Source organism: Habropoda laboriosa, unplaced genomic scaffold, assembly GCF_001263275.1.
Source record: "Habropoda laboriosa isolate 0110345459 unplaced genomic scaffold, ASM126327v1 scaffold23, whole genome shotgun sequence".
Classification (NCBI taxonomy): Eukaryota; Metazoa; Arthropoda; class Insecta; order Hymenoptera; family Apidae; genus Habropoda; species Habropoda laboriosa.
Genome location: NW_017100140.1, coordinates 413,571 through 435,851, shown reverse-complemented (window position 1 = coordinate 435,851; position 22,281 = coordinate 413,571). Strand labels below are relative to the sequence as shown.

The 22,281-nt window shown below is 40.6% G+C and overlaps 2 protein-coding genes across 2 annotated transcripts in view; both read right to left on the bottom strand.

Moving 5' to 3' along the window:
• LOC108579864 (putative aminopeptidase W07G4.4) overlaps positions 1 to 5,645 on the bottom strand; it is a 39,075-nt gene extending 33,430 nt beyond the window's left edge. The window contains exons 1-2 of the mRNA XM_017943488.1: positions 5,629 to 5,645; positions 2,524 to 2,805 (exon numbers count right to left, since the gene is read on the bottom strand). Of these exons, the coding sequence (XP_017798977.1) occupies positions 2,524 to 2,805; positions 5,629 to 5,645 (299 nt within the window). The remainder of the gene's footprint in view (positions 1 to 2,523; positions 2,806 to 5,628) is intronic.
• A 3,955-nt stretch (positions 5,646 to 9,600) lies between these two features.
• LOC108570579 (sodium-coupled monocarboxylate transporter 1) overlaps positions 9,601 to 22,281 on the bottom strand; it is a 15,437-nt gene continuing 2,756 nt past the window's right edge. The window contains exons 2-5 of the mRNA XM_017932464.1: positions 22,183 to 22,281; positions 19,054 to 19,205; positions 17,718 to 17,858; positions 9,601 to 11,590 (exon numbers count right to left, since the gene is read on the bottom strand). The exon at positions 22,183 to 22,281 is cut by the window's right edge and continues 70 nt beyond it. Coding sequence (XP_017787953.1) covers positions 10,447 to 11,590; positions 17,718 to 17,858; positions 19,054 to 19,205; positions 22,183 to 22,281 — 1,536 coding nt within the window. The 3' untranslated portion in view covers positions 9,601 to 10,446. The remainder of the gene's footprint in view (positions 11,591 to 17,717; positions 17,859 to 19,053; positions 19,206 to 22,182) is intronic.

Here is a 22,281-nt window from a genome sequence, read left to right as displayed (position 1 = left end):
AGAGCAAATTCTGCTGGTAATAGTTTCTGTTTTAATTGGAATTTTAGCTGTAAATTACAATACCGAGGATTATCAAACGCTAATTCTCTCGTTAGTTTTAATTATTTTAGGTTCCATTGACCATTAGATGAGAGGTTAGGTTTACGGATTGCATATATTTATTTTATCTTTGTCTACAAATATTGTCCATTTAGCTTAATTTTAATCATTTTAAAATCCATTGACAATTCACCAGTTGAAAGGTCAGGTTTCAAGATTGTATATATCTATTTTATCTTTGTCCACAGATATTCTCCATTTACCTTTAATTTCAATAGATCCAAGTTCCATTGACCATCTATTAGTTGAAAGGTTAAGTTTTAACATTGCATATACTTACGTTATCTTTCTTCACAAATATTGTTCATTTAATTCTAATAGTTTTAGAAACCATTGACCACTTGTTAGCCGAAACATTAGGTTCCAAGATTGCATATATTTATTTTATCTTTGTCCACAAATATTGTTCATTTAATTCTAATAGTTTTAGAAACCACTGACCACTTGTTAGCCGAAACATTAGGTTCCAAGATTGCATATATTTATTTTATCTTTGTCCACAAATATTGTCCATTTAGCTTAATTTTAATAATTCTAAATTTGTTAGTCGCAAGGTCATGTCCCAAGATTGCATACATTTACTTTATCATTGCCTACAAATATTGTCCATTCACCTTTAATCTCAATAGTTCCACTTTCCATTGACCATTTATCACTTGAAAGATTAACTTAAAAAATTGCATACGTTCATTCTATCAACGCACGAAATTCACAATAAAAATACTACTATCGCTGCAACAACGTTGTGTATTCATAAAAAAAAAAAGAAAAAAGAACGACAAGGTTAGAGGTGAAGCAGAGGCGGAAAATGGCGAACAAGTCGCGTGATTTCGACGCGAATGAAATATACGCAAAACCACGCTCTTTTTCGTCGGCACACGAACTGATAATCCGAAAATTCGCGTCGCTCGTTAGCCGATGGTTTGTCGAGCAATTCGATTATCCACGGTGTTCCCTCGACGATGGCCCTTTCCGCGGAGAGCAAACATTTCGGCCCGATCAGGTCCAGCCACGCAAGGCCAAGTTAACCGCGTTATCCCTGCGAAATCTTCTTCGTTATTCGACAAACGCGTAATCCGCGCTCGTCTAATGAGTCTGACCTTTGATCAACGCCGCCAATTACCCCGGCCAATTAATAACCAATTATCCCAGCGATCGCCTCTAATTAATACCTCGTTTATCCTCCTTTTCGATGATTGATAAATTTGCCACTTTACTTCGTGTATTTTTCTACGATTGTTTAAATGTTTTTCTTTACGTTCAAATTGTTCAATGTGAAATATTTGGAGAGTTAAAAAGGAAGGAATACACGGCTTTTAGTATTGATTACACTCTGTGATAAAATGTTTACTTTGTTGGAAAATTGAAAAAGTAAATAAATTTTTGTGTTGAAATTACTTGATAGAAAATATGAGTTTTAGGCTTCAGTGGTAGCTGTAAGTATTATTTATTGAAAGAATAATTAAAATAATTTGTATTACAGTGGAAATTAGCAATGGATGTTACGTTAAATGAAAAACGAATATTCTTCCACGCAAAATACGTAAAAAGAAAGATCGATTAGACATTTTTCTATAATTAACCCGACTGTTTAACTTCGTTTCAATTTTCCCGCAATATGAAATATGTTAACAGCCACTTGAATAAACTTTCAAAAATAACGACGACTAAATTAAAAAGCAGAAAAATATCAAAATAAAATGTTCCTAGGGCAACGTGTTTATTTGAGGGTAAAACTATCGCGAGTTGCTCTCCAGAGTCAAGTGTGTTAATAGCTACCTGAACAAACTTCCAAAAATAGCGTCGACTAAATTAAAACGCTGAAAAGTATGAAAATAAAAGGACCTTAGGGTAACGTGTATATTTGAGGGTAAAACTATCGCGAGTTGCTCTCCAGAGTGAAATTTCTCAGTGTGCACACTGTATTGAGAGTACTCTCGAGAGCAATTATCGTAAAAAATTCAGAGATGGACACACATCCTTACACTCGCGATCTTGCAAAATAGGCCATTCTATAACACGGTTAATTCGTTCCGCGTTGCATCGAAGGCTACTTCGCTTAAGTAGCCCCTTCTTCCCTGGGAAAGTCCGCGGGCCTACATTGCCAAGGCGATACTCTTGTCCTCGAGGACGAAGAAACCCAGAGATGTTCGCCTCGAGGGCCAAGAGTCGCCAGGCCTAGGTACTTAGGCCCCCCCGTGGCAGTCGCCACAGTTACATTATTAAGAAAAATTCATCGTAATCTTAATTTTCGTTCTAATTTCTAACACTGAGAATTCCTAAATGTAATTAATCTACAACAGACAAACTTTTGTTAACCGATACTGTACTGAAACAATAAACGACTCACGCTTAGATGCACAGTGGAAAAAAAAATCATAGGTCAAGTGGTTAAAGAGAGAAATACAAGAGATCGATTATTACCTCTGGACACCTTTGGTGGCCGCTTCAGCGAAACTACGCACGTCGTGATAATCCATGTTGAGCGGTCCAGTCGGGCTGTAAATGAGCCTTTTCGCGGGCAAATTGATGGGCAAAACCGCGCCGATCACGCCCAGGGCGGAATCGATCTGGGCAGCGCTAAACAGGACGGTTTTGAACGGCTCCGGCTCGTCGTAGCCTGGCGCGCACCCTGACACCAGGATTATCCCATCGTAGTCGCAGCTGCAGATGTTCGGCTCGATTTTCAGCTGACACGGCATCCATCTGAAACGAATCATTATCCTCGTTAGTCCGTCCCACCGCTAATTGTCCCAACCCCCCCGAGGACATCGGGAATAATTATTTGTCCACCCAGTGCCACGTGTACCCCGTCATAATTCCAAAACAATCCACCCCTGTTCGTCCTCTGATTGTCGATATTTCGACGCGTAATCGAGACTCGTGCTCGTTCGAAGAAAGAAGAGAGAGTGCAGTTCAGACGAGGGATTTAAGTGGCTCGAATTAATTTAGCGGGGTAGTTTCGGTGATGGTGTCGTTTACTTGGAAGGATCTTTAATATTTTCACTGCGACACTTCAAATATTTCGTTTTTCCTTTATTTCTGAGAAAAATTGGAGAATCTTTGATATTTTGGGTGTCATTCTGGATATTAAGGCGTTAGATGCACCTAGATAGGTTGAATAATCCTTTATCGTTTCTTTGAAGTATTTAATTTTTTTACTTCTGATAAAAATTAACAGAGTATTTCTGATACCCCAAATGCTATTATATTATCAAAACCCTGACTCACTGAAACCACCACATTTCCATCATTTCGAAAAAAATTTCAATGCAATTTTCAGGAATTATTCTTAAAAGTCTATACTCAAAAATGGCATCCCCAATCATTCAATAAAATCAAATACATACCCGATAAAAATTGTCAAAAGCTCCCTAACTTCGTCTTCCCCAAAACTACCTAGCCCTTTAAATTTAAGAACAGAAATCCACCGAAATGTTAGATAGTTCAATTCGAAGTGAAAATCGAATCGAAAGATCTCCATTCGAATTTTCGCGCAGCAGCTCTCTCGGAAAGTGTAATCTTCTAGTACAAGATTCTCGTGATTCTCGATAGATTCCGAGATAGAATTAAACTTGGAACAGCCAGTGTTCGAAATAGTAGAATTATGGTGTCTCTCTGTTAAGGTGGTCGTTGTACTGGAGATGAAAAGAAAAGAGAGGTACTCGTTAGAACGATATCTTTGGCAAGTTTGCCGGTTCGATGGGAATCTCTGGCCACACAAATCTCACGTACTTCCGTAGTGACCACTGTTCCGTTCTCTGCTAAGAGATTTATGGCGAAACATCGGTTTCCTAGTACGATCCTACCCTCTTTCTCCTTTAAACTCCGAGTATCCTTTTCATTCTTCGTCTCCTCTGTCCGTGGAAATCCTCTGGAAAATTCGCCTTCTCTCCTTTCCTTTTTCCCCTTACTTTTGATACACCGTTAAAAGGTTAAACGGTCTCCAAAGTTAAATTACTTTTCGGAAATTATACGTCCACGGATATCACGCAGCGAAAAATTCTAAGAGAACGGGGGCTTCTTTTTTAAAGTAGAATTCCGAGATCCTAAGTGGCACCGGTGTGCACGCGGCGGCGCGGCGTCCACGTCGAAAGAAACTTTCCGCCTTCGTTATTTTTGCGTCTTCTTCGCGTGCTCGCGAGACAGCTAGGCCCCCCGGGGGCGGACGAGCTCAGCGTTTCGCGCCTTTGTCTTCGTTATCAATCACCGGACGCGTGTAACGCCCCCTTTGAAACAGCGATGAACGTTTATCATGCACGGTTTTTGCGGCAATTCGGCCGATATTCGCGGCTGGAACGAACTCGAGAAGTTGCAGTGCGGCATTTTGCCAGAGCACTTGGGGAACTTTGAGGAAATTCTGGAATTTTGCATTTGGAAAAAATTTCTTAACCTTTTTCTTGGTGCTTGGTCATTTGTTTCAATTGTCCTTTCAATTTCCTTTCTTTCCGATTTTCCTTTCCTTCAAATTTTCCTTTCTTTTCAATTTTCCATTCCTTCCAATCTTTCTTTCTTTTCAATTTTCCTTTCCTTACAATTTCCCTTTCCTTCTAATTTTCCTTTCCTTTCGATTTTCCTTTCCTTCTAATTTTCCTTTCCTTCCAATTTTCCTTTCCTTCTAATTTTCCTTTCCTTCCAATTTCCCCTTCCTTCTAATTTTCCTTTCCTTCCAATTTCCCCTTCTTTCTAATTTTCCTTTCCTTTTAATTCTGCTTTTCTTTCGATTTTCTTTTCCTTTCGATTTTCCTTTCCTTTTAATTTTGCTTTCCTTTCAATCTTTCTTTGTTTTTATTTTCCTTTTCTTCCAATTTTCCTTTATTTCCAATGTTCCTTTCCTCGGAAAATATTTTTTAAACTTGTTGAACAAATACTTAAACGAATACATTTTCCTGCACTACGTTTTTAATTACAGAAAAGCAACACCTGTCATAAATCACGCAGTAATTTTTAATTTTATGTATTATACATTAGGGAATCGTACTTTGCTGAAATTTGTGGCACAACAAGTTAAATGAATATATGCATATTTTCGAGTTTCAGTTGTAATTACAGGAAGATACTTTTTATATTTATGTGCAATAGGGAATTCTACCTTGTCCGTTGAATAAATGAAATATACAATACATAGGCGATTCTTGTATCAACGAAAATCTCCTAATATCAAGTTGTACAGCTCAAGCAAGCTCGAAACTTGTTCTAATAATACTACACTCCGAGTAATAAAAATCCAATAACCTATAACACAAAAAGCACTCGAGATCCCCCAGAATCTCTTAACGTCAGACTTCATCAAAAGACCAAAAGTCTCTCCCTAAACCACACTCGACTTCCAAACTTCTTCCAAACGAGACTTGTTGTTACAAAGGAGCAGCCAATTAACCATTAAAGAACGAGCAGTCCGGTGATCCAACGAACGCTGAAAACACAACTTCCCTCCACGAGTGAACACCAGAGAAAGTAAAGTTGAAAGTTTGGCAGGAAGTCAACGTGTATACACGTAGACAGTTGATTATGGTTTTCTACTCTTACCTCGATTCCACCGCCATGATTCACACTCTTCCGGGGAAATTAGTCCTCCAGATCTTCAACGATTCACACTGTTCCAACGTAACCAATGTGAAATTCCTCGAGATCTTCACTTCAACCTGTGGACCTCGAAGAGAGATCTAAGATCGAGGACTCGTTGATCACGATTAGAAAAATCGTGGATAATGACATTGGGAGCATCGAAAGACAAGGGGAAAAAAGAGCAGCGATCAATCGATTATAGGACTTGCTACTTACTTCACGCTGCATCGATCCTCGATTATGTTTGCTCTGAGTATTAGACTCTGCTTCTTGCGATCGAGACTTTTCAATACTGATTAACACGTTGACTGTTAACGCGGGGTTCACCGGCGACGCATAATAAAAAATTCATGTTGACGCCATGGGCAAACCACGTAAAATGCGCGCGGCAGTCAACGTGTTAAACTGACCTACCTGCTGATTAGTCTGACCTACCTGCTGGTTTTTATGAGTAACGAGAGGAAATTGATAATCTGCTCCATAGTTCTTTTTGAGTAAATTAGGATAAAGATTAGTTCGAAATTTCAATTTTTCTTGAAAATTAACAATGTAATTTCTGTAAGAATTTAATTCTTTTTCATGATTCCCTTTGAGTAAATTAATTTCTGAAAATTGGACAAAGATTAGTTTAGAATTTCGATTTTTTTGAAAGTTAACAAAATAATCTCTGTAAGAATTTAACCTTTTCATGGTTCGTTCTGAGTAAATTAATTTCTGAAGATTGGATAAAGATGATTTTGAAAATTCGATTTTTTTTTTAAAGTTAACAATGTAACTTCTGTAACAATTTAATTTTTTCTTCACGATTCCTTTTGAGTAAATTAATTTCTGGTAATTGGATAAAGATTAATTTGAAATTTCCATCTTTTTGAAAGGTAATTTCTGTATTTTAAAGACAGTTTTTACGGAGAGCGGCATGCTCGATAGATTCGAACAACTTTCTAAGGAGTTCGATCTCGACCTTGTTAGACGAGTGCAAACTTATCACGTCTAATCTTCTATGAGAAAACGTGCTACTTTTTAATCCTCGGTTAATGTAACGTGACACGACAAAGCTAGAAGCAACATTAAAAACCGTTGAAGTCACCTGGACTGGTGATAACGTTATCTAATCGATCGATTGACGCGATCCACGGGCGATAACGATCAGGCATTTGAATAAATGGCATGTAGATAGATTTTCTCCTTTAAATAAATCTTAGATCCATCGATTAAACGGTACTGTATAATTAGAATTGTATACACTTAAATCTCGGACAACTAACGACGTCCTGCGATTAATTTGTGAATAATGAATTCGTTACTCGCGAATAAAATCTCACGATTTATCCAGGAATATTTTCCTAAAAATCTCATTCCCGGAAGATTTATTCGAACCAGATTCTCGACAAACTTCGTTTCGTTCCAACAGTTCGGTGATCAAGTTTTCATTCGAAAGTGCATCGGAAATATTTTCTTCGAGCAAGATTTCATCCCGAATACTGAAGGAAGCTCGGGTAAAAGAACGTAGCCGTATTTCTCAACACAACACTTATAAAACGTGATATATTTGTATGCAAAAAAAAAGAGCAAAATAAATATTCACAGTATCTCGGTACAGATCCATTCGATAATCTTCTCTCTATACATATAAACGATAGAATCGTTTTAACGTCGCTAACCGCTATACACATATATCTACATATACTATCCATATACATTATATTTCTCATTACAAAAATAACGCACGATCTATGGAGATAAAAAAAGAAAAAGTGCTACAATATCGTCGAGACGGGAGGCTCTATCTGTACTCGCTTGTAATTCACGCGGGACCGTTTCTCCGCGCTCCGTCACGTCGCCTACGCCTCTTTTCATTTGCATAGTGAATCACCACTATTCGTCGCGAGGAAACTCTGACCTTAAAGAATCCTGAACCTTGCGCAACGGACGCGTTAATATTCGCTCGGCTCCTACTCCGCGCAAAACTTATCACGATTCAATACTTTCGTTACACTCTAAAAAAAAAAAAAAACGCGGGGACGGAAGTGGATCTACTCTTTGAACTCGCGTCAAACGCGAATAACGAACGCCTCTTTTCATCTTTAACCTGTTAACCGAGTTCGTTTCCTCGCTGCGGGGAAATGAGATTCCTTCGTTTTCGCTACATTGGAGATTGACGAGAATTATTTCGCGAACTTCTTCGACCCCTTGCCGTATGACAGACTCGCGCCACGGATTTTGGTGGAGATCTGATAGAAGCATCGGCGAGAAAGAGGGATTTTTATTCGAACTTTTGGTTTAACCCTTTGCGATCGGTGCCGTCATAGTGGCGGCATTTCAATTTTGTTCTAGAAATCGGTGTCGCCGCTATGGCGGCATGATCTTTGTTTTGTCAAGTATCATACTTTGGAAAATTACAGAAATTAAAACGTTTTATTTTTATGCACTATAACTAGTATGTATTAAACAAAATGTATCAGTTTCAAAATATTCTGTTTTTCAATATCCTTATATATATAATAAATCAACTATGCAAAAATAACTTTGAAAATCTAAATTTGCTCCGACTAGCTGATAGTTCAACCAGAGAAATGTGCCGATCGCAAAGGGTTAATTCGTGAAACTGAAGATTGCTAAATTTAATTAATCTACGATACGTCAGCTACCGAAACAGCGAATAGCCTAGAAGCACAGTCGGGAAAATAAATCGAAGAGTTAAGAGACGAGAAACAAGGGAGAATCTTTTTTGCGTTTCAAGGATAGGTCGTTGAAACGATCGAGACACTTTTTCAGACACACTTTGTCCTCTTTGGTCAACAGGTGCGGAAAATAGAAGCGAAAGAGACAGGATAAGACTTAAACTCTCGCGAAATTGAGAGCAATTTAACGTTAATTATGCTTACGTCGAAAGACCCGTGATTCCGCCCCCGACTTGAAACAATGAGTATTACACGCTCGTGTACGTATAACGTACAGTGTCTGTATGGCGAATCTGCGAGGAAAATAGGGGAGGCTCGCAAATAACCGGGTGTTCCAATAAGAGTTCCACCAGCTAGGAACCGCATTTTACTTAAAAGGTTACATTCATCTCAAGAGACTGCTAACCCTTTGACAGTTTATCGACAGTGCGTTGAATAAGGAAAAGTTCAACTCGAGAGAGACTTTTAGGAAGAAAGAGGGAGGAGATGTTATATTATTATCAGAACTCTGACGTAGCATTATGTACACTGTAACGTAATTATTAATCAGATACGGGTAAAATGTGAATTTTATTGACTCCAATTCGTAATTATATCGGACTGCCAAAGGGTTAAAAAGGAGAAGAAAAATGCATTTCTCGTTCCATAATAAATTGCAAAGTGATACATGTACGTACGTGTGATCGAATTATTAGAGCTACCTGCAAGAAATTGACGGTTTTACGTTAGAACGTAATCTAAATATTAATCTAAACTATTACTTTAGATGAATTTTAGATTAAAGCCCAGTTACACTGAATTCTTAGTATTTTTTTTTTATGAAGCATTCACGTTTGCAGTATTATCTGTGAGTACTGTCGCCACTTGACAACCGCGTGTTACAGTTTTGTTGCTTTATAAATCTTGATAATTTTAATTTTCCTTGCTGCGCTTTTACTAAATATAGTGTACAGTAAATTATTTCAAATGTATCGGAAGTATGTCCAATGGAATCAAGGCGGTAATTGCAGCAAAATGTGCCGCTACCAAATACTCACTTTGTTCTTACTTCTTAACTGCATTTTATAAAATTACTCGAGCTAAGTTTCACTTTCTCGTGTCTCTCTAGTGGACAATCGTTAATTAAAAGTTATCCAGTGCACAAACCTCAATACTGTAATTTTATTTCTACAGAAACACAGGAACCATAAATTTTCCTACCACGACCCCAATAATTCGATCACCCACTGCATCTTAGATCTTCAGATCAATTTTCACCTGCAGCTAAATGAAAAAGAAACTGCTGCTATTTTCTAGCTTTTCCAGGTAAACATAACCTCTTAAGTGCTCCACGTACGAGGAGGAGTGGGGAGGGCCGTCAGTCTCGTCGCCGGAGAAAAGGAAGGGAAAAAAGAGTAACGAGCAACGTAAGGGAAAAACGAGAGAGAGGAGAGAGAACGCGAGAAAAGAGAAAAATCGAGTCAGCACGGTAGGATGCAGTGTGCAGCGCGGTGCAGTTTTGCGTGCACCAATAAATGCCACCATTTCCTAGTCTGCTAGCTACCGATGCGGGCTCGCGTAAGGGGGAAAATTCCTGGAAAAACCGAAACGTGGTTTTCAGGAGACACAAACACACACACGCACAGATCGTCGAGACACGCGAGTGAACGCATTCTTCCTGGAACCTCTATTTAACGTAATTACTCTCTTTAAGTATACGCGTCTATAGTCATCGTGTGCGCACGGTGCCACTTCACGAAGCCCCTAGCTGAATGCCTACGTAATCTTTGTACTAACTACCCTGTGAAAAAAAAAGAATAAAAAAGAAAAAGAAAAATCGCACTCGCGGTCAAAAAAATATTCATTTTGCAATTGCGTTTACACGACAGAGATTCTCCTCAGGGTGAAAATCCACGCGAACCTACTAATATCGTCTATCCTCTTGACATAATACTACCGCAAAACACACGAAGATTCAACGTATAGAAAAATAATCCGTTCACCCTGCAGGCTCGTCACTGAAAAAAACGTCATCGTCCGACACGTTAGTCTTACTTATCATATCTTCACGCTACGAAACACAGCTGGAACACTTGTTACCCCATCGTCGTCGTCATCCTCAAAGCCTGGTCCCTTTGCTGACCTCGTTCGTCATGTCCAGCGAGACGTTCTTAAGAGCGTTCAGCTTCTCGATGTAACCGATGTCTATGTGAAGCTTCCCGCCTTCGTCGACGACACCCTGAAGAGTGCCTGTCTTCTCGACGCCGTTCGCGATCGAAGTAACCGACGACGAAGACGTCGCGTTCGCCGCGTTCTGCTCGTTCTGCAGCCTCGTGCTGCTCGCGTACAGTCTTCGTCTACCAGGGAAGTATCTCGCGATCTTCACGGCTAACGGATGCAGCAGGTGCTCCTCGTACATGTCCCCTTTAGAATCAGCCGTCAGCAGACTGACGACGATACCGACGATCACCGTGGACATGCTCCCTATGAACGCGTAGTACATGTACGTGATACTATAGAGGTACTCCAGAGGACCTAAGCTCGCAGTAACACTGGACGCGTTTAATGGCACATCTTCGAATTGGTCGAGAGTTACGTTCGGTACGGAGAACGCGGTATTGCCCGACTGAGTGATCCAAGGCGAGAACGTGTCGTTTCGACAGTTCTCCGTGGACAACGGCAACGTCTCCACGGTGTTGCTCACTGATAGATGTCCGAAGGTGATCCATAGAGTGGTCACGTGGCTGAAGATCATACCTGCCGCTGCCCCTTTCCAATTGGCGCAAGGTACGAGCATGGCTAGCAGAAAAACGCCCAACAGAGGGCCCGAGGTTGCAGACGTCATCAGCATGGAGGATTCTATGACACCTGAGAGCATCGCTACGAGAAAGCTGACGCCTATTATCAGCACACCGTAGATAACGCTGATAAACTTGATGAAGTGTAATTGTTGTTTGTCTTTCAACTCTCTCAGAGAGGGAATCTGGCCTAGGAAGTCCTCGAACGTGACCGTGGCTAGGGAATTCAGGTTAGAGACGGCCAAGGTGAGAGCACTGTTGAAGAGAGTGGCCATTACTAGGCCCAGTAGACCGGGGAAGTTGAGGAATTTGTCTTCGACGTAGAAGGGGACGATCTCGTCGAATTTCGAGATGTAGCCCATGGTTAGGGGATCGCAGTCCGCGTAGTTCGCGAAGATCACCATTCCTACCACCCACGAGAGGGAGAAGAGGACGAAGATTATGGGCATGTTGGCCATCATCGTTCTGGAAAAGAAAAATAGGATCGTTCGATTAACGCGAGACATTTTCTGCGAAGAAAAGATGCAAGAACGTGTGACAATCTTTGTGAAAACAAATTGTCCGCTATTTTTCTCAAAGTCCTCCGCGAATTTGTAGAATTTTTTATTAAAACTGGAAGTACGTGGAAAACGTTTTATCCGATGGAAAAAGAAACTGAGAGCTCGGTGGATTCAAAGGAAACGGAGGAAAATGTTTGGCGAATACATTTCGTAAAAATCGGTAAACATATTCTTCGATGCTGTTCCCTCGTATCGTTTCACCGTCGTGCCGCTACACTTCGATAAGCACACAATAAAGATTAACTTTATTTTCATTCAGAAATGAAACTTAATTGCAAGGAAGGTCGTGCATGCATTGTTTCAATATTTACAATGCATGTTCCGCTGACGTCATTCAATAAGATAGTCCACGTTTTATCAGAGACTATGTCAACGTTGTGCTCCGACGATAAAGCGTTAATATTCAGAAAACAGTAGAGCTAGAATGAATTTATTCATGGCACACCTTCTAAGCCACTCCTGGATCGACCCTTATTTCCTTCACGCGAGGTCTCGCCTGGCAAAGCCTCCACAGAGCGCATCTTAACAACGCCAAACGTATGTCGTTCTTAGGTACCTACATATATTCGATCGAGCTGATACTGTTGACCTTAGCCAAGGGGCCGAGTATCTGGCAAAAGTTTGGCCGGCTGCCATTTAACCCCGTCCCCGTTGTCGCGGCGAAGGACTCATTGATTATGTGGTAACGGGAAGTGCGGACGGAATTTCGCGAATCAGAAAGCACCCAGTCCACGTTCAGACCGCATAAAAATCCGCTCCACCGCGGGAAAGAAGTCTACACCCTACCTCGACCCTTTCGCAATCAGAATTCAACATTCTGGCTAACTTACTTGTGAACCCAAGTTAACATAAACGGGACGAATGTTGGGTAATTTTATCGCTGCTATTAGGTTGATAGTGTTACTCGGTAGTGTACGGAACAAAGACACCCTCTTGAATTAACTTCTACTTTTTCTCTTCGCTGTGGCAGATTATAGGAAAAATCTTTCATTTTGGTGTTTGAACATTTTTGAAAATTTTAAATTTATCATTTTCAAATTTTTTATTATTAAATTAAAGTGAGAATACTTAGAGGAATTTTAAGGATTGAATTAAGGCGAAAGTGTACCAAAAGTGAGAAAATTTTTAAAGCGAATATAGGCGCCAATAGCAGTGAAAGGGTTAACAAATTTCAACTGATTTTCGCGAAAATTTTGACTGATCCTCTGACTCTCACGAAAATTCTGACTGATCCTCTAACTTTCACGAAAATCTTGACCGATCCTCTGATTTTCACGAAAATCTTGACCGAGCCTCTGATTTTCACGAAAATTTCGACTGATTTTCTGATTTTTACGAAAATCTTGACCGAGCCTCTAATTTTCACGAAAATTTCGACTGATCCTCTGACTCTCACGAAAATTTTGACTGATCCTCTAACTTTCACGAAAATCTTGACCGATCCTCTGACTTTCACGAAAATTTTCAAATACTCTAGCAAATGTGAATTCTCCTCTTTTTTCACAATATCTCAAAATAGTCCACCGAACCTGAATTCTTCGTTTCCCACAATTTATACTGATTGCAGAAATTTTTATACGATCTTCAAAAAGCTCACTTTTACGACAGAGGGAATAAGATAAAAAAAAGATGACACCTGATAAACCCAAGCTATCCTACCCTAAAAATTCTTCTCAAGAGAACACTCGTTTTTCACCGTTTCGTTTTTCGATCGAAGCTGTCAATTTCGTGCAACGAAACGAACAGGTGAAAAATGTCGCGTTTCCAAAATGAAGCCACCTTTATCAACGCGCCGCGAAACTGTGTAATAAAGCAGCGAAATCACGGGCAGCGTGCTCGCTTCCGCGGTTCTACGCTAATAAAAATCCATCCGTGAAAATATTTTTATCACAGGCCAACGGAAATGGGCGGAGGTGGGAGACACGCAGCAAACCGCGTTCGCGATTATATTCTAATAAAAGTCCATTCCGAAGGAGGGCGGAGGAGGATTTTTATCGCGACCACACGCAGACGCGTAGCTTTTCCGGATTTATGCTGTAATAAAACGTCCATGAAAATACCAACAACGCGCGTCCTCGTCGATGTTTCGTTCGAAAACTGAGAGATAAATTGCCTGGTCAGAATCGTTTGCCGCGACATTTCTTTTTTTGCTCCTGCGTCAACGACAATGCGACAGAACGGTTGTAACGTGTCCATTTCGCGAAATTTTGCAGGGTTCTTTTATGTGGCAATTTTTTCTCCTCGTGTAATTAGTTCTTGCATTGGGTCCGCCGGGAAATTCGCGGCGATTTTCGTGTAAACATGTAAATTCCATGCTTTGAAGCGGTAATCTCTTCATTTTAGAAGATGTGTTCCTCCATTTTGCGAGACAATTCGCCATTTTCGCTGTTCTCCGGCAATTTAGAATTTCTATTTTACCAAAAAACTTGTTTCCATTTTTTCAAATTTTCTTTAAGATTGAAATTTTTGTCTCCAAATTTTGCGAACTATTTATGAACAATTTTTTGCTATAGACTACCCTCTTCGTGAATACTGCACACCTAATTTAACGCTTCAGTGAGATTTCTCACTTTTTGGTGAAAGAAAATTTTCTTCCATCTTCAAAGTATAACTACAAGAAGAAGTTAGGAATTTTGATGAATCAACTTTCAAAAAAAGGGAGAAAATGTAATTTTTCAGAATACACGCGAACTTAGTATGTTTGCATCGAGTCTCATTTCTTTCGACAGGTTTAATCGCTGCCTATCGAAAATCACCACGAATTTTCCCCATACGTGAGATTCTTCAATTAAATTTGAAGTATTTCACGATTTTTCGACGACTCAAACCGTCCCCTACGTACGGTTTCACCGTGTCGAATCCTTTGGAATTAAGTCGCACTCGGAGGAGAGATAGAAAGGAGTAGGTGAATTACTCCTCTCTAGACGAGAGACGTCCTTTTCATCGCAGGTGTTCGTCGATGAAAAACGGAGCCGTTATTGCGGCAGTGAATGAAAAGAAGCGGCGTGTGCCTCTCGAATAGCCGACTATCCGAGCTTTCTCGAAATTATTTAACGTTATTCCACCTGTGAGTATCATCGCGTGAAAAAAAATGGCGCGAGAGAGAGCGAGAGAGAGAGAGAGAGAAACTGGTTTTCACCGCGTTACTTATGTACATTTCGTTTGGAAATAGATGTTTCCAAGGAGAAGACGATCGCGAGGAAGTTTAGAGAAAATTCGAGGTAAAAGGGGCGACCTCGAATAGTATGGCCGTTGTTTGTCCCGTGACTTCGATAAACCGGGAACAGTAAGCGATTAACGGGCAATCATAAGTGAAAATAACGAGCAGATAACTGTGACAATTTGCATAACGTCAAGTGACTGGTTATCGTGAATGGTCACGCAACGCATGCCACCGGATCGTAATAATAACCGATAAGATAACCGAGTAGCTGGTAAAAATTGAGTCCCAGGCAGCGTGACGATGACTCAGTCCGCTATTCTCGATTAACTTTTCAATTGAAACGTGATTCCGTATCACCTCCGTTTACGATTCAGACGATGGAACGGAGATGGGGCGAAGGAACGAAGAGTTTCATCATTGTTGCGTACTTTTCGTGGAAATATCAGGCGAGTGTTTGGACAAGAGAGAGATAGACGCGCGATAGGATTTTTCGCGTGAATGTTGCTCGAGCTGGAGAGATAGAGGTGTGAATCACGAGTGTTTCGAACGAGAATTTGAGAGTTTCGGGCGGTCACTCTAAGATTTTGGTGGACTGAGAATTTCTTAGGGTGACTCACGCTAATATTCCGACACTCTTTAGAGCAGTACAAGTTTTTCCAAATTGGAGCAAACGACTTGAGGTTTTTTGAGAAGTTAGAGGGATTAGTGTACTAGATGTAGAACAATTTTTGGAAAGATTGCAATTTAGGGGAATCGCGAAGAAAATTGTACAACTTTTTTTCCAGCGTGTAATAAACATTCAGAATATACGTTTTGTAGATCTGCAGGTATGTTAATTATGCGCATGCTGAAAATTTCATCGAAATGATGGAGAAAGAAGCGACGGGTAGTGAATCTCCAGATTTATTGCAGTTACAGGCCGAAAGTCGTGAAAAAGTGACATAAATAATCTTTAACCGTTTGTAGCTCGTAGCAATATTAACGCGAGAGGTAGTCAGAGAGACAGAGTCTTAGAGCGAGAATTGAGAGATAACCCGAAAAATTTTTCGCGATAGTTACTCTTGAAAGTGCTCTGAAATTGTGTGTTCAGCTCTCAATACCGTGCACACCGATAAATTTCAGTGATAAAGAGAGTATTGAGATTTGAGAGTTAAAGTGTTAGGGCACATGTCCATCTGATATTTTTTCGCGACAATTACTCTCGAGAGTACTCTCAATACCGCGTACACTGATAAATTTGAACGATAAAGAGAGTATTGAGATTTGTGACTTAAAGTGTTAAATACACGTCTACCCGAGAAATTTATTTCGCGACAATTACTCTCGAGAGTACTCTCGTATAGTGTGTCCAGCTCTCGATACCGTGCACGCTGATAAATTCGAGTGACAAAGAGAGTATTGAGATTTGAGAATTAAAGTTTTAAAATACATGTCTAATTACTCTCGAGAGTACTCTCAAATAGTGTGTCCTTCTCTCAACGCCGTGAACACTGACAAATTTCACTCTCTAGAGCAACTAATGACTTCACTCAGAGTAATTAATAGAGACCGAGTAGAGCTATCATTAGCCTCATCCTTCAATCGTTATTACATATTTACCGAATATCTATCGACAACCCAACATTCCCACTCTATCTATAATTCACCGGAACCTTCTGCATTATTACTCTCCATTCATCGCGATCATCGTCTACCACTCTATTCTATCTCCGTCGAGTAGCAAAGACGTTGAACGAAAAAGAAACGAGGCACTCCATCTATTCGATCGAATCTCTTCGAGATCGTAACCCGGAAGGATTTCTCGAGGGGAAACAGTCGATTCCGTGTACACGTCGACTAAGTGATCCGCAAACTTTCAACGCTCCGTTTCCTTGCAGGCCGAATTCCAATTCCGTTGACGACGGGACACCGGAGAATGCGTCTACGCGGAACACTGGCCCGACAATCTTCGCCGGGTTGTTCGCCGGTTAAATCGAGGAAAGAGGCGAAAAATGTGCGGGAACAATGCCCGATCGTAGGAAATTACACATCGGGATCGAACGTCTTCCCGTTCATCCCTCTTCTTCTCTCCTTCCTCTATCGTACGGCCGATCAGACGACCGTAGAACCACGCGTAGCAACATGTGACGTTATCTGCGCGACACTTTACGTATCCGCCGCGAATAATGTTAATACTCTGCGTGATTCGGAGTAATAGCGTACGGATAACTTTGCCGATCACGAACAGCGTGTAATTTTGACGAATTTCAGGGTAATCTGGTCTTTGAAGAATTTAACAGTTTCGTCGATAGCGATGATGTATGACATATAATTATATTCGATATAAGTTTCTTTCGCTTTGAATTATTATTAAGCTTGGGTTCGCACGATACGGAATTTTTCTTCACAGGGTTTCGTTTCACTTTGATCCATTGTTGACCGAAAGAATTGCAGTTGAACAGGTGTTTAAGGTTAGTAAAAATTAATAATGCAAAATTGGACGGTGATTAGTAATTACACGGAAATGAAATACCGTTAGTTGCAAACGATAACGTGGAAAATGCGTGAAAATTTCTTCGACGAATAGAGAGAAAAATTAGTGAAGATTTTTGGAAAAATTAATAATGTAAAATTGAACGATGGTCAGTAGTCGCATGGAAATGAAATATCAGGCGTTGCAAGCGATAACTTAGAAAAAGTGTGAAACTTTCTTCGTCAAATAGAGAGAAACATTTCGCAATCGCTACTACAGATAGCGCGGTTTTTTTCATTTTCTTCCAATTATGCAATCTGTGAGTTAAGTGCGCGTATTCAAACAAATTCCCAGAGTCAGCGGTGGAAAATCGAGATCGAACGGAAAAATTAGCGCGATAAGAGGAGGGACACTCACTTGACGACCTTTCGTTGACTAGTCATGCTGCAATACCTCTGCACAAAGTTCTGCTGGCAGCCAAATATGGACAGGCTCATGAATAACTGACCCAGAGTGGCGGACAGCGTGGTGACTCGAAGGGTCGGATCGAAATCGGTGCTGAAAAGAGAAATTCTTATCGTTAATTTCGACCAAATCGAAATACTCCTGTTTCTTTATTATTGAACAAAAGGAAAAGACGGTTTCTCCAGTGAAAAAGTTTGAACGAAAACGCCAACTGGAGCTAATCCGTGGGGCACCCCATTCATCTTCGCGGCTGTAAATCGTGGTTACTTTGTTCCCGCTCCTTTGTCCCGTTCCACGAACCGGTGTTTTGAATTGAAACGTCGCGATGAATGTCGCGTAATTTTATTACTGTTCTTAGACAGCTGTTATTCACCGGTCTGTAATGAATCAGTTGTTCGCGGTGAAATAATTAAAACTTACAACCTCTCCAAGTAACTCCGAATTCAACCGCGAATAGCAGAAATTTTACAATAGTACACCGAAACGTGCGATCCTCATTTCTCACAATAGCGTTTCTATATAGTTAAATAGATGTTTTTGGAACGTGAAGCCTGATACGGAGTCTACGAAAGTTAGTTTATACATAAATATAGAACACTTCTGACCAATTTTCTTACCGATTTCTAACCTTATCGCACATTTTCCCAACGAACGTTGTAGAATAGCGCGGTCGATTGTGTTAACTTCATTTGAACACTTTGCCAACCGAACGAATTGCAACTGAACAGACGTCCAAGATTGCTGAAATGAATTGTGGGAAAACCGATAAAGTATTCTATGTTAGGAAGATTGCTAATGTAAAATGCAACGATGGTTCGTTACATCGACGATATTACGGAACAACATTTTTGAAAAGATGAAGAAACAGTGAGAATGAAATATTCTACGGAGATAATGCAGTAGAAAATGGTAGATTCACCAGATCGGTTGGCAATGTGTTAATATAATAACGATCAGTTCTAAATAAAATACAAGACAATGAAAAATTATCCGCCCCGACAGTAAAGGGTTAAGTATTACAAAAATTTGTTTTTCAATTTCTACAATCTCCACTATCTCGCATACAGATTTCTACAACGGAACGAATCGAAGAAGTGACGTGCCCGTAATTCAGAATCACTATACTCTAGAAGGGGTTAAATATTACAAAAATTTGTTTTTCAATTTCTGCAATCTCCACTATCTCGCATACAGATTTCTAATCGGAACGAATCGAAGAAGTGACGTGCCCGTAATCCAGAGTCACTATACTCTAGAAACTATGCGATAGATTAGTGTGTACACCTACTTGAAGAAATCGAGACGTCCACGTTCGTACGTCACGTTCAGAATTTGATTAGGGCCGATATCAACTGCTCCTCTGACGATTATCACGAGAGAAACACCGATCATCGTCAGACCTTGTATAACGTCCGAGAGGATGGCCGCTTTCAGTCCTCCCTGAAACGAGAATATTGGAAATGGGTTATGGAAATGAAGTAGTCTTTGTAACTGTTAATATTCTGTTTATTCTTCGACTCAGAGGAAACGTCTTTACTCTTTCAAACGCTCTATCGAACTGTCTGTAAGCACCACTTGAAAACAAAGAATTAAAGTCAGGATAATGTGGTACCCCAAAAATAATTTATTCTATATTCCTAAGCGATTCTTAAGGTTTCCGGCGTCCGTCTCGCTCGACGGCTGCTTTCAAACGCTCTATCGAACTGTCTGTAAGCACCACTTGAAAACAAAGAATTAAAGTCAGGATAGTGTGGTACCCCAAAAATAATTTATTCTATATTCCTAAGCGATTCTTAAGGTTTCCGGCGTCCGTCTCGCTCGACGGCTGTTTCCAGAATGTCCTTTCCGCGTCGTATCCCACGTTGCTCCGAAAAACCGTTGGAGCCCCCTCGTTCGACTTTCCGGGGAAAGGGCTTGGTTTGTGGGACCCTCAGGTACCCGCGCGCTTTCTCTTCCTGGGTGACAAAGTCCAGGCCACCACTTCGCCGCCGGAATCTCGCATTTCTTACATGTCCATAGACACCGGGGGTGTGCGAGAACCCGAAAATGTCGGGTCTGGTCGGGTCGAGAATTTGTCTCGGATCGGGCCGGGTTCCGGAAAGTATCTCGTGATCCTCGAAAATTTCGGGATTCCCGAAAGTAGAACGAAGCTATTATCGGAGAACTTTGAGAAACTAGCTTTTCTACGCGAAAATTGCTAGATTTATAAGCCAGATAAGTATATCAAAAATGAAATCTAAAGCCTCCCTAAGAAGTGTATGTTTCTTTTGTATGCGTCCCAAGAAATCCGTTTAGCTTTACTACATCTGTTTAGTTCTAGACCTAAATGTTTATGACACGTGACAAAAGGCCCTTCGGTCCCAAGCGGCATCGCGGGCAATTTTCTCAGTCCGTATACTCTTGCTAGCAAGTAGAAACGCGAACCTTCCTTGTGTATAATAAAGATTACAGGTTGAAATAAGAAATGTTAATGTAGGAAAAATCAATGAATTGACGCGTAATTGATAGTAAAGACTTTATTCGCTGAGGTGTGGGTTGACTTGTTTAGAACGTCACCGTTCAACTCTCCAACCAAGACTGGCTTTGCGGCTAGGAAAGCCCCTTTGTCCCGCCGTTGCCAAAAGTGCCAAGGGCCTCGAGGGTTGGTTACCGATGCTCCTATTACTCTAAACATCCCGGCTGGCCGCCCGAATGCCCGTCTCGACGGCGCCCTCGATTTCTCTTACATTAATTATTTAATAATCCATGAAACCCATAATCCAACAAAAATATGAAATAAATCATATCTGTCACATATTCGCCTACCATTTTCGTTCCATGTTCCATTTCTTGTAATTTTATAATTCTCGAGTATCCCGAAATTTTCGAATTCTGAGATACTTTTTGAGTTCCGACATTTTCGAGTTCTCGCACACCCCTGCTGGACACCCAGAAAGGGAAAGCTGGGGTCCGCTTATACCTACGAACTGTTTATTGTATCGCAGCGTGCAGTGCTCGACTCGAAGACGAACACCCAGCCACATCTGATGGAAGTCCTAGTGCCTTTGTCTAAAACGCGGAGACATTTTTGTCCTCGCTCGATTATTTCTACAGGGTGCTGTTAGAAATAATCTAACAAAGAAGAAGAGAAAAAGGGATAAATAAACGTTACCATTCGACACGATCCTGTTTTTGTAGACCCACGCTCGAATTGGAAATTACCGGTTAAAGAGAGAGAGAGAGAGAGAGAGAGAATGGTAACGTTGGCGAAGTAGGAAAACGCGGTGGTGAAAAAAGGCGGGACCGTTTTCACGCGGTTGTCTTGCCGTCCGTTGTTCGCGAGAAGTTTTACGGTCGCGCGTATCGTATTTACGATCCTTTCGCGGAGGAAACGCGCCTGAAACCGGCAAGAGCACACCGTTGCTCTCTCTCACTCGCTCTCTTTCTGGATGGACCGTGAATAATTGACGCGACGAAAATGTGGCGGATATCGTGAGGACGATTTAAAAGTTTCAGACCCCGCGCTTGCGAGGAGAATCATCGACCCTACGTCGAAAGCTCTCTTCTTCTTGCCGCGTCGCCACGTTCGCGGGGAATTATGCTCGCGATAGAACGTTCGTTTCCACGTGAATGTTATTTGCGACGGTTTGAACGGTCGAGAATGTTCCCTACTGTTCGAAAATGGTGCACTCTTCTTTTCTCGGCGTGAAGTGTGACGAAGAGATCGCTTTTTACTTTGATACTGTCTTACCGGAGTCGTACTCGCGGTTTGGTGGAGGTATTGAGAGTTGTTTGGAATTGTAAACGAACGCTTGTTAGAATATTCGGTTCTTTATTCTAAGTGTAATTTCTTTAGTGATCTAGCCTTCCAAAACATTTTTAAATATTCTGGGATACATATCAAAGTCTCTACTAAATTGCCATATGTTCAAAGTATTTGTCAGTCAAAATGAAAATTCGTTTCGAAGAAACTCAAGAGTGAAATTTCGAACGGGTCATTAATGACCCAGACTGCCTGTGTAGAGTTAATATGTGACTACAGTCGCTCTTAATAGCGAAAGGGTTGAAGGTAGATCTACCGCTTTGGTGGTACAATTAAATCTGAATTAAAGAATTAAAATCTCGACTGAAAAATCACAATCTCAATTCAAAACTAAAAATTTCAATTAAAAAATTGAAACCTCGGTTGAAAAATTAAGTGAAAGGGTCAAGGGTAGATCTACCACTTCAGTGGTGCAATTAAATCTCAATTGAAAAATAAAAATCTGAATTAGAAAATGAAAGTCTCAATGCAAAAATTAAGTGAAAGGGTTAAAAGTACATCTACCACTTCAGTGATACAATTAAATCTCAATTAGAAAATAAAAATCTCAATGAAAATAATTCTCAAACTCTCAAAAGGGTGTGAAAAAATGCCTGTTTCAAGCACACTACTCACCATGACACTGAAGATGACGGAAATGGTGGTGATACCGATGATGCTGGCCCAATACGGCAACCCGATCACAGCCTTGAGCGCTACGCAAGGAGTGAATAT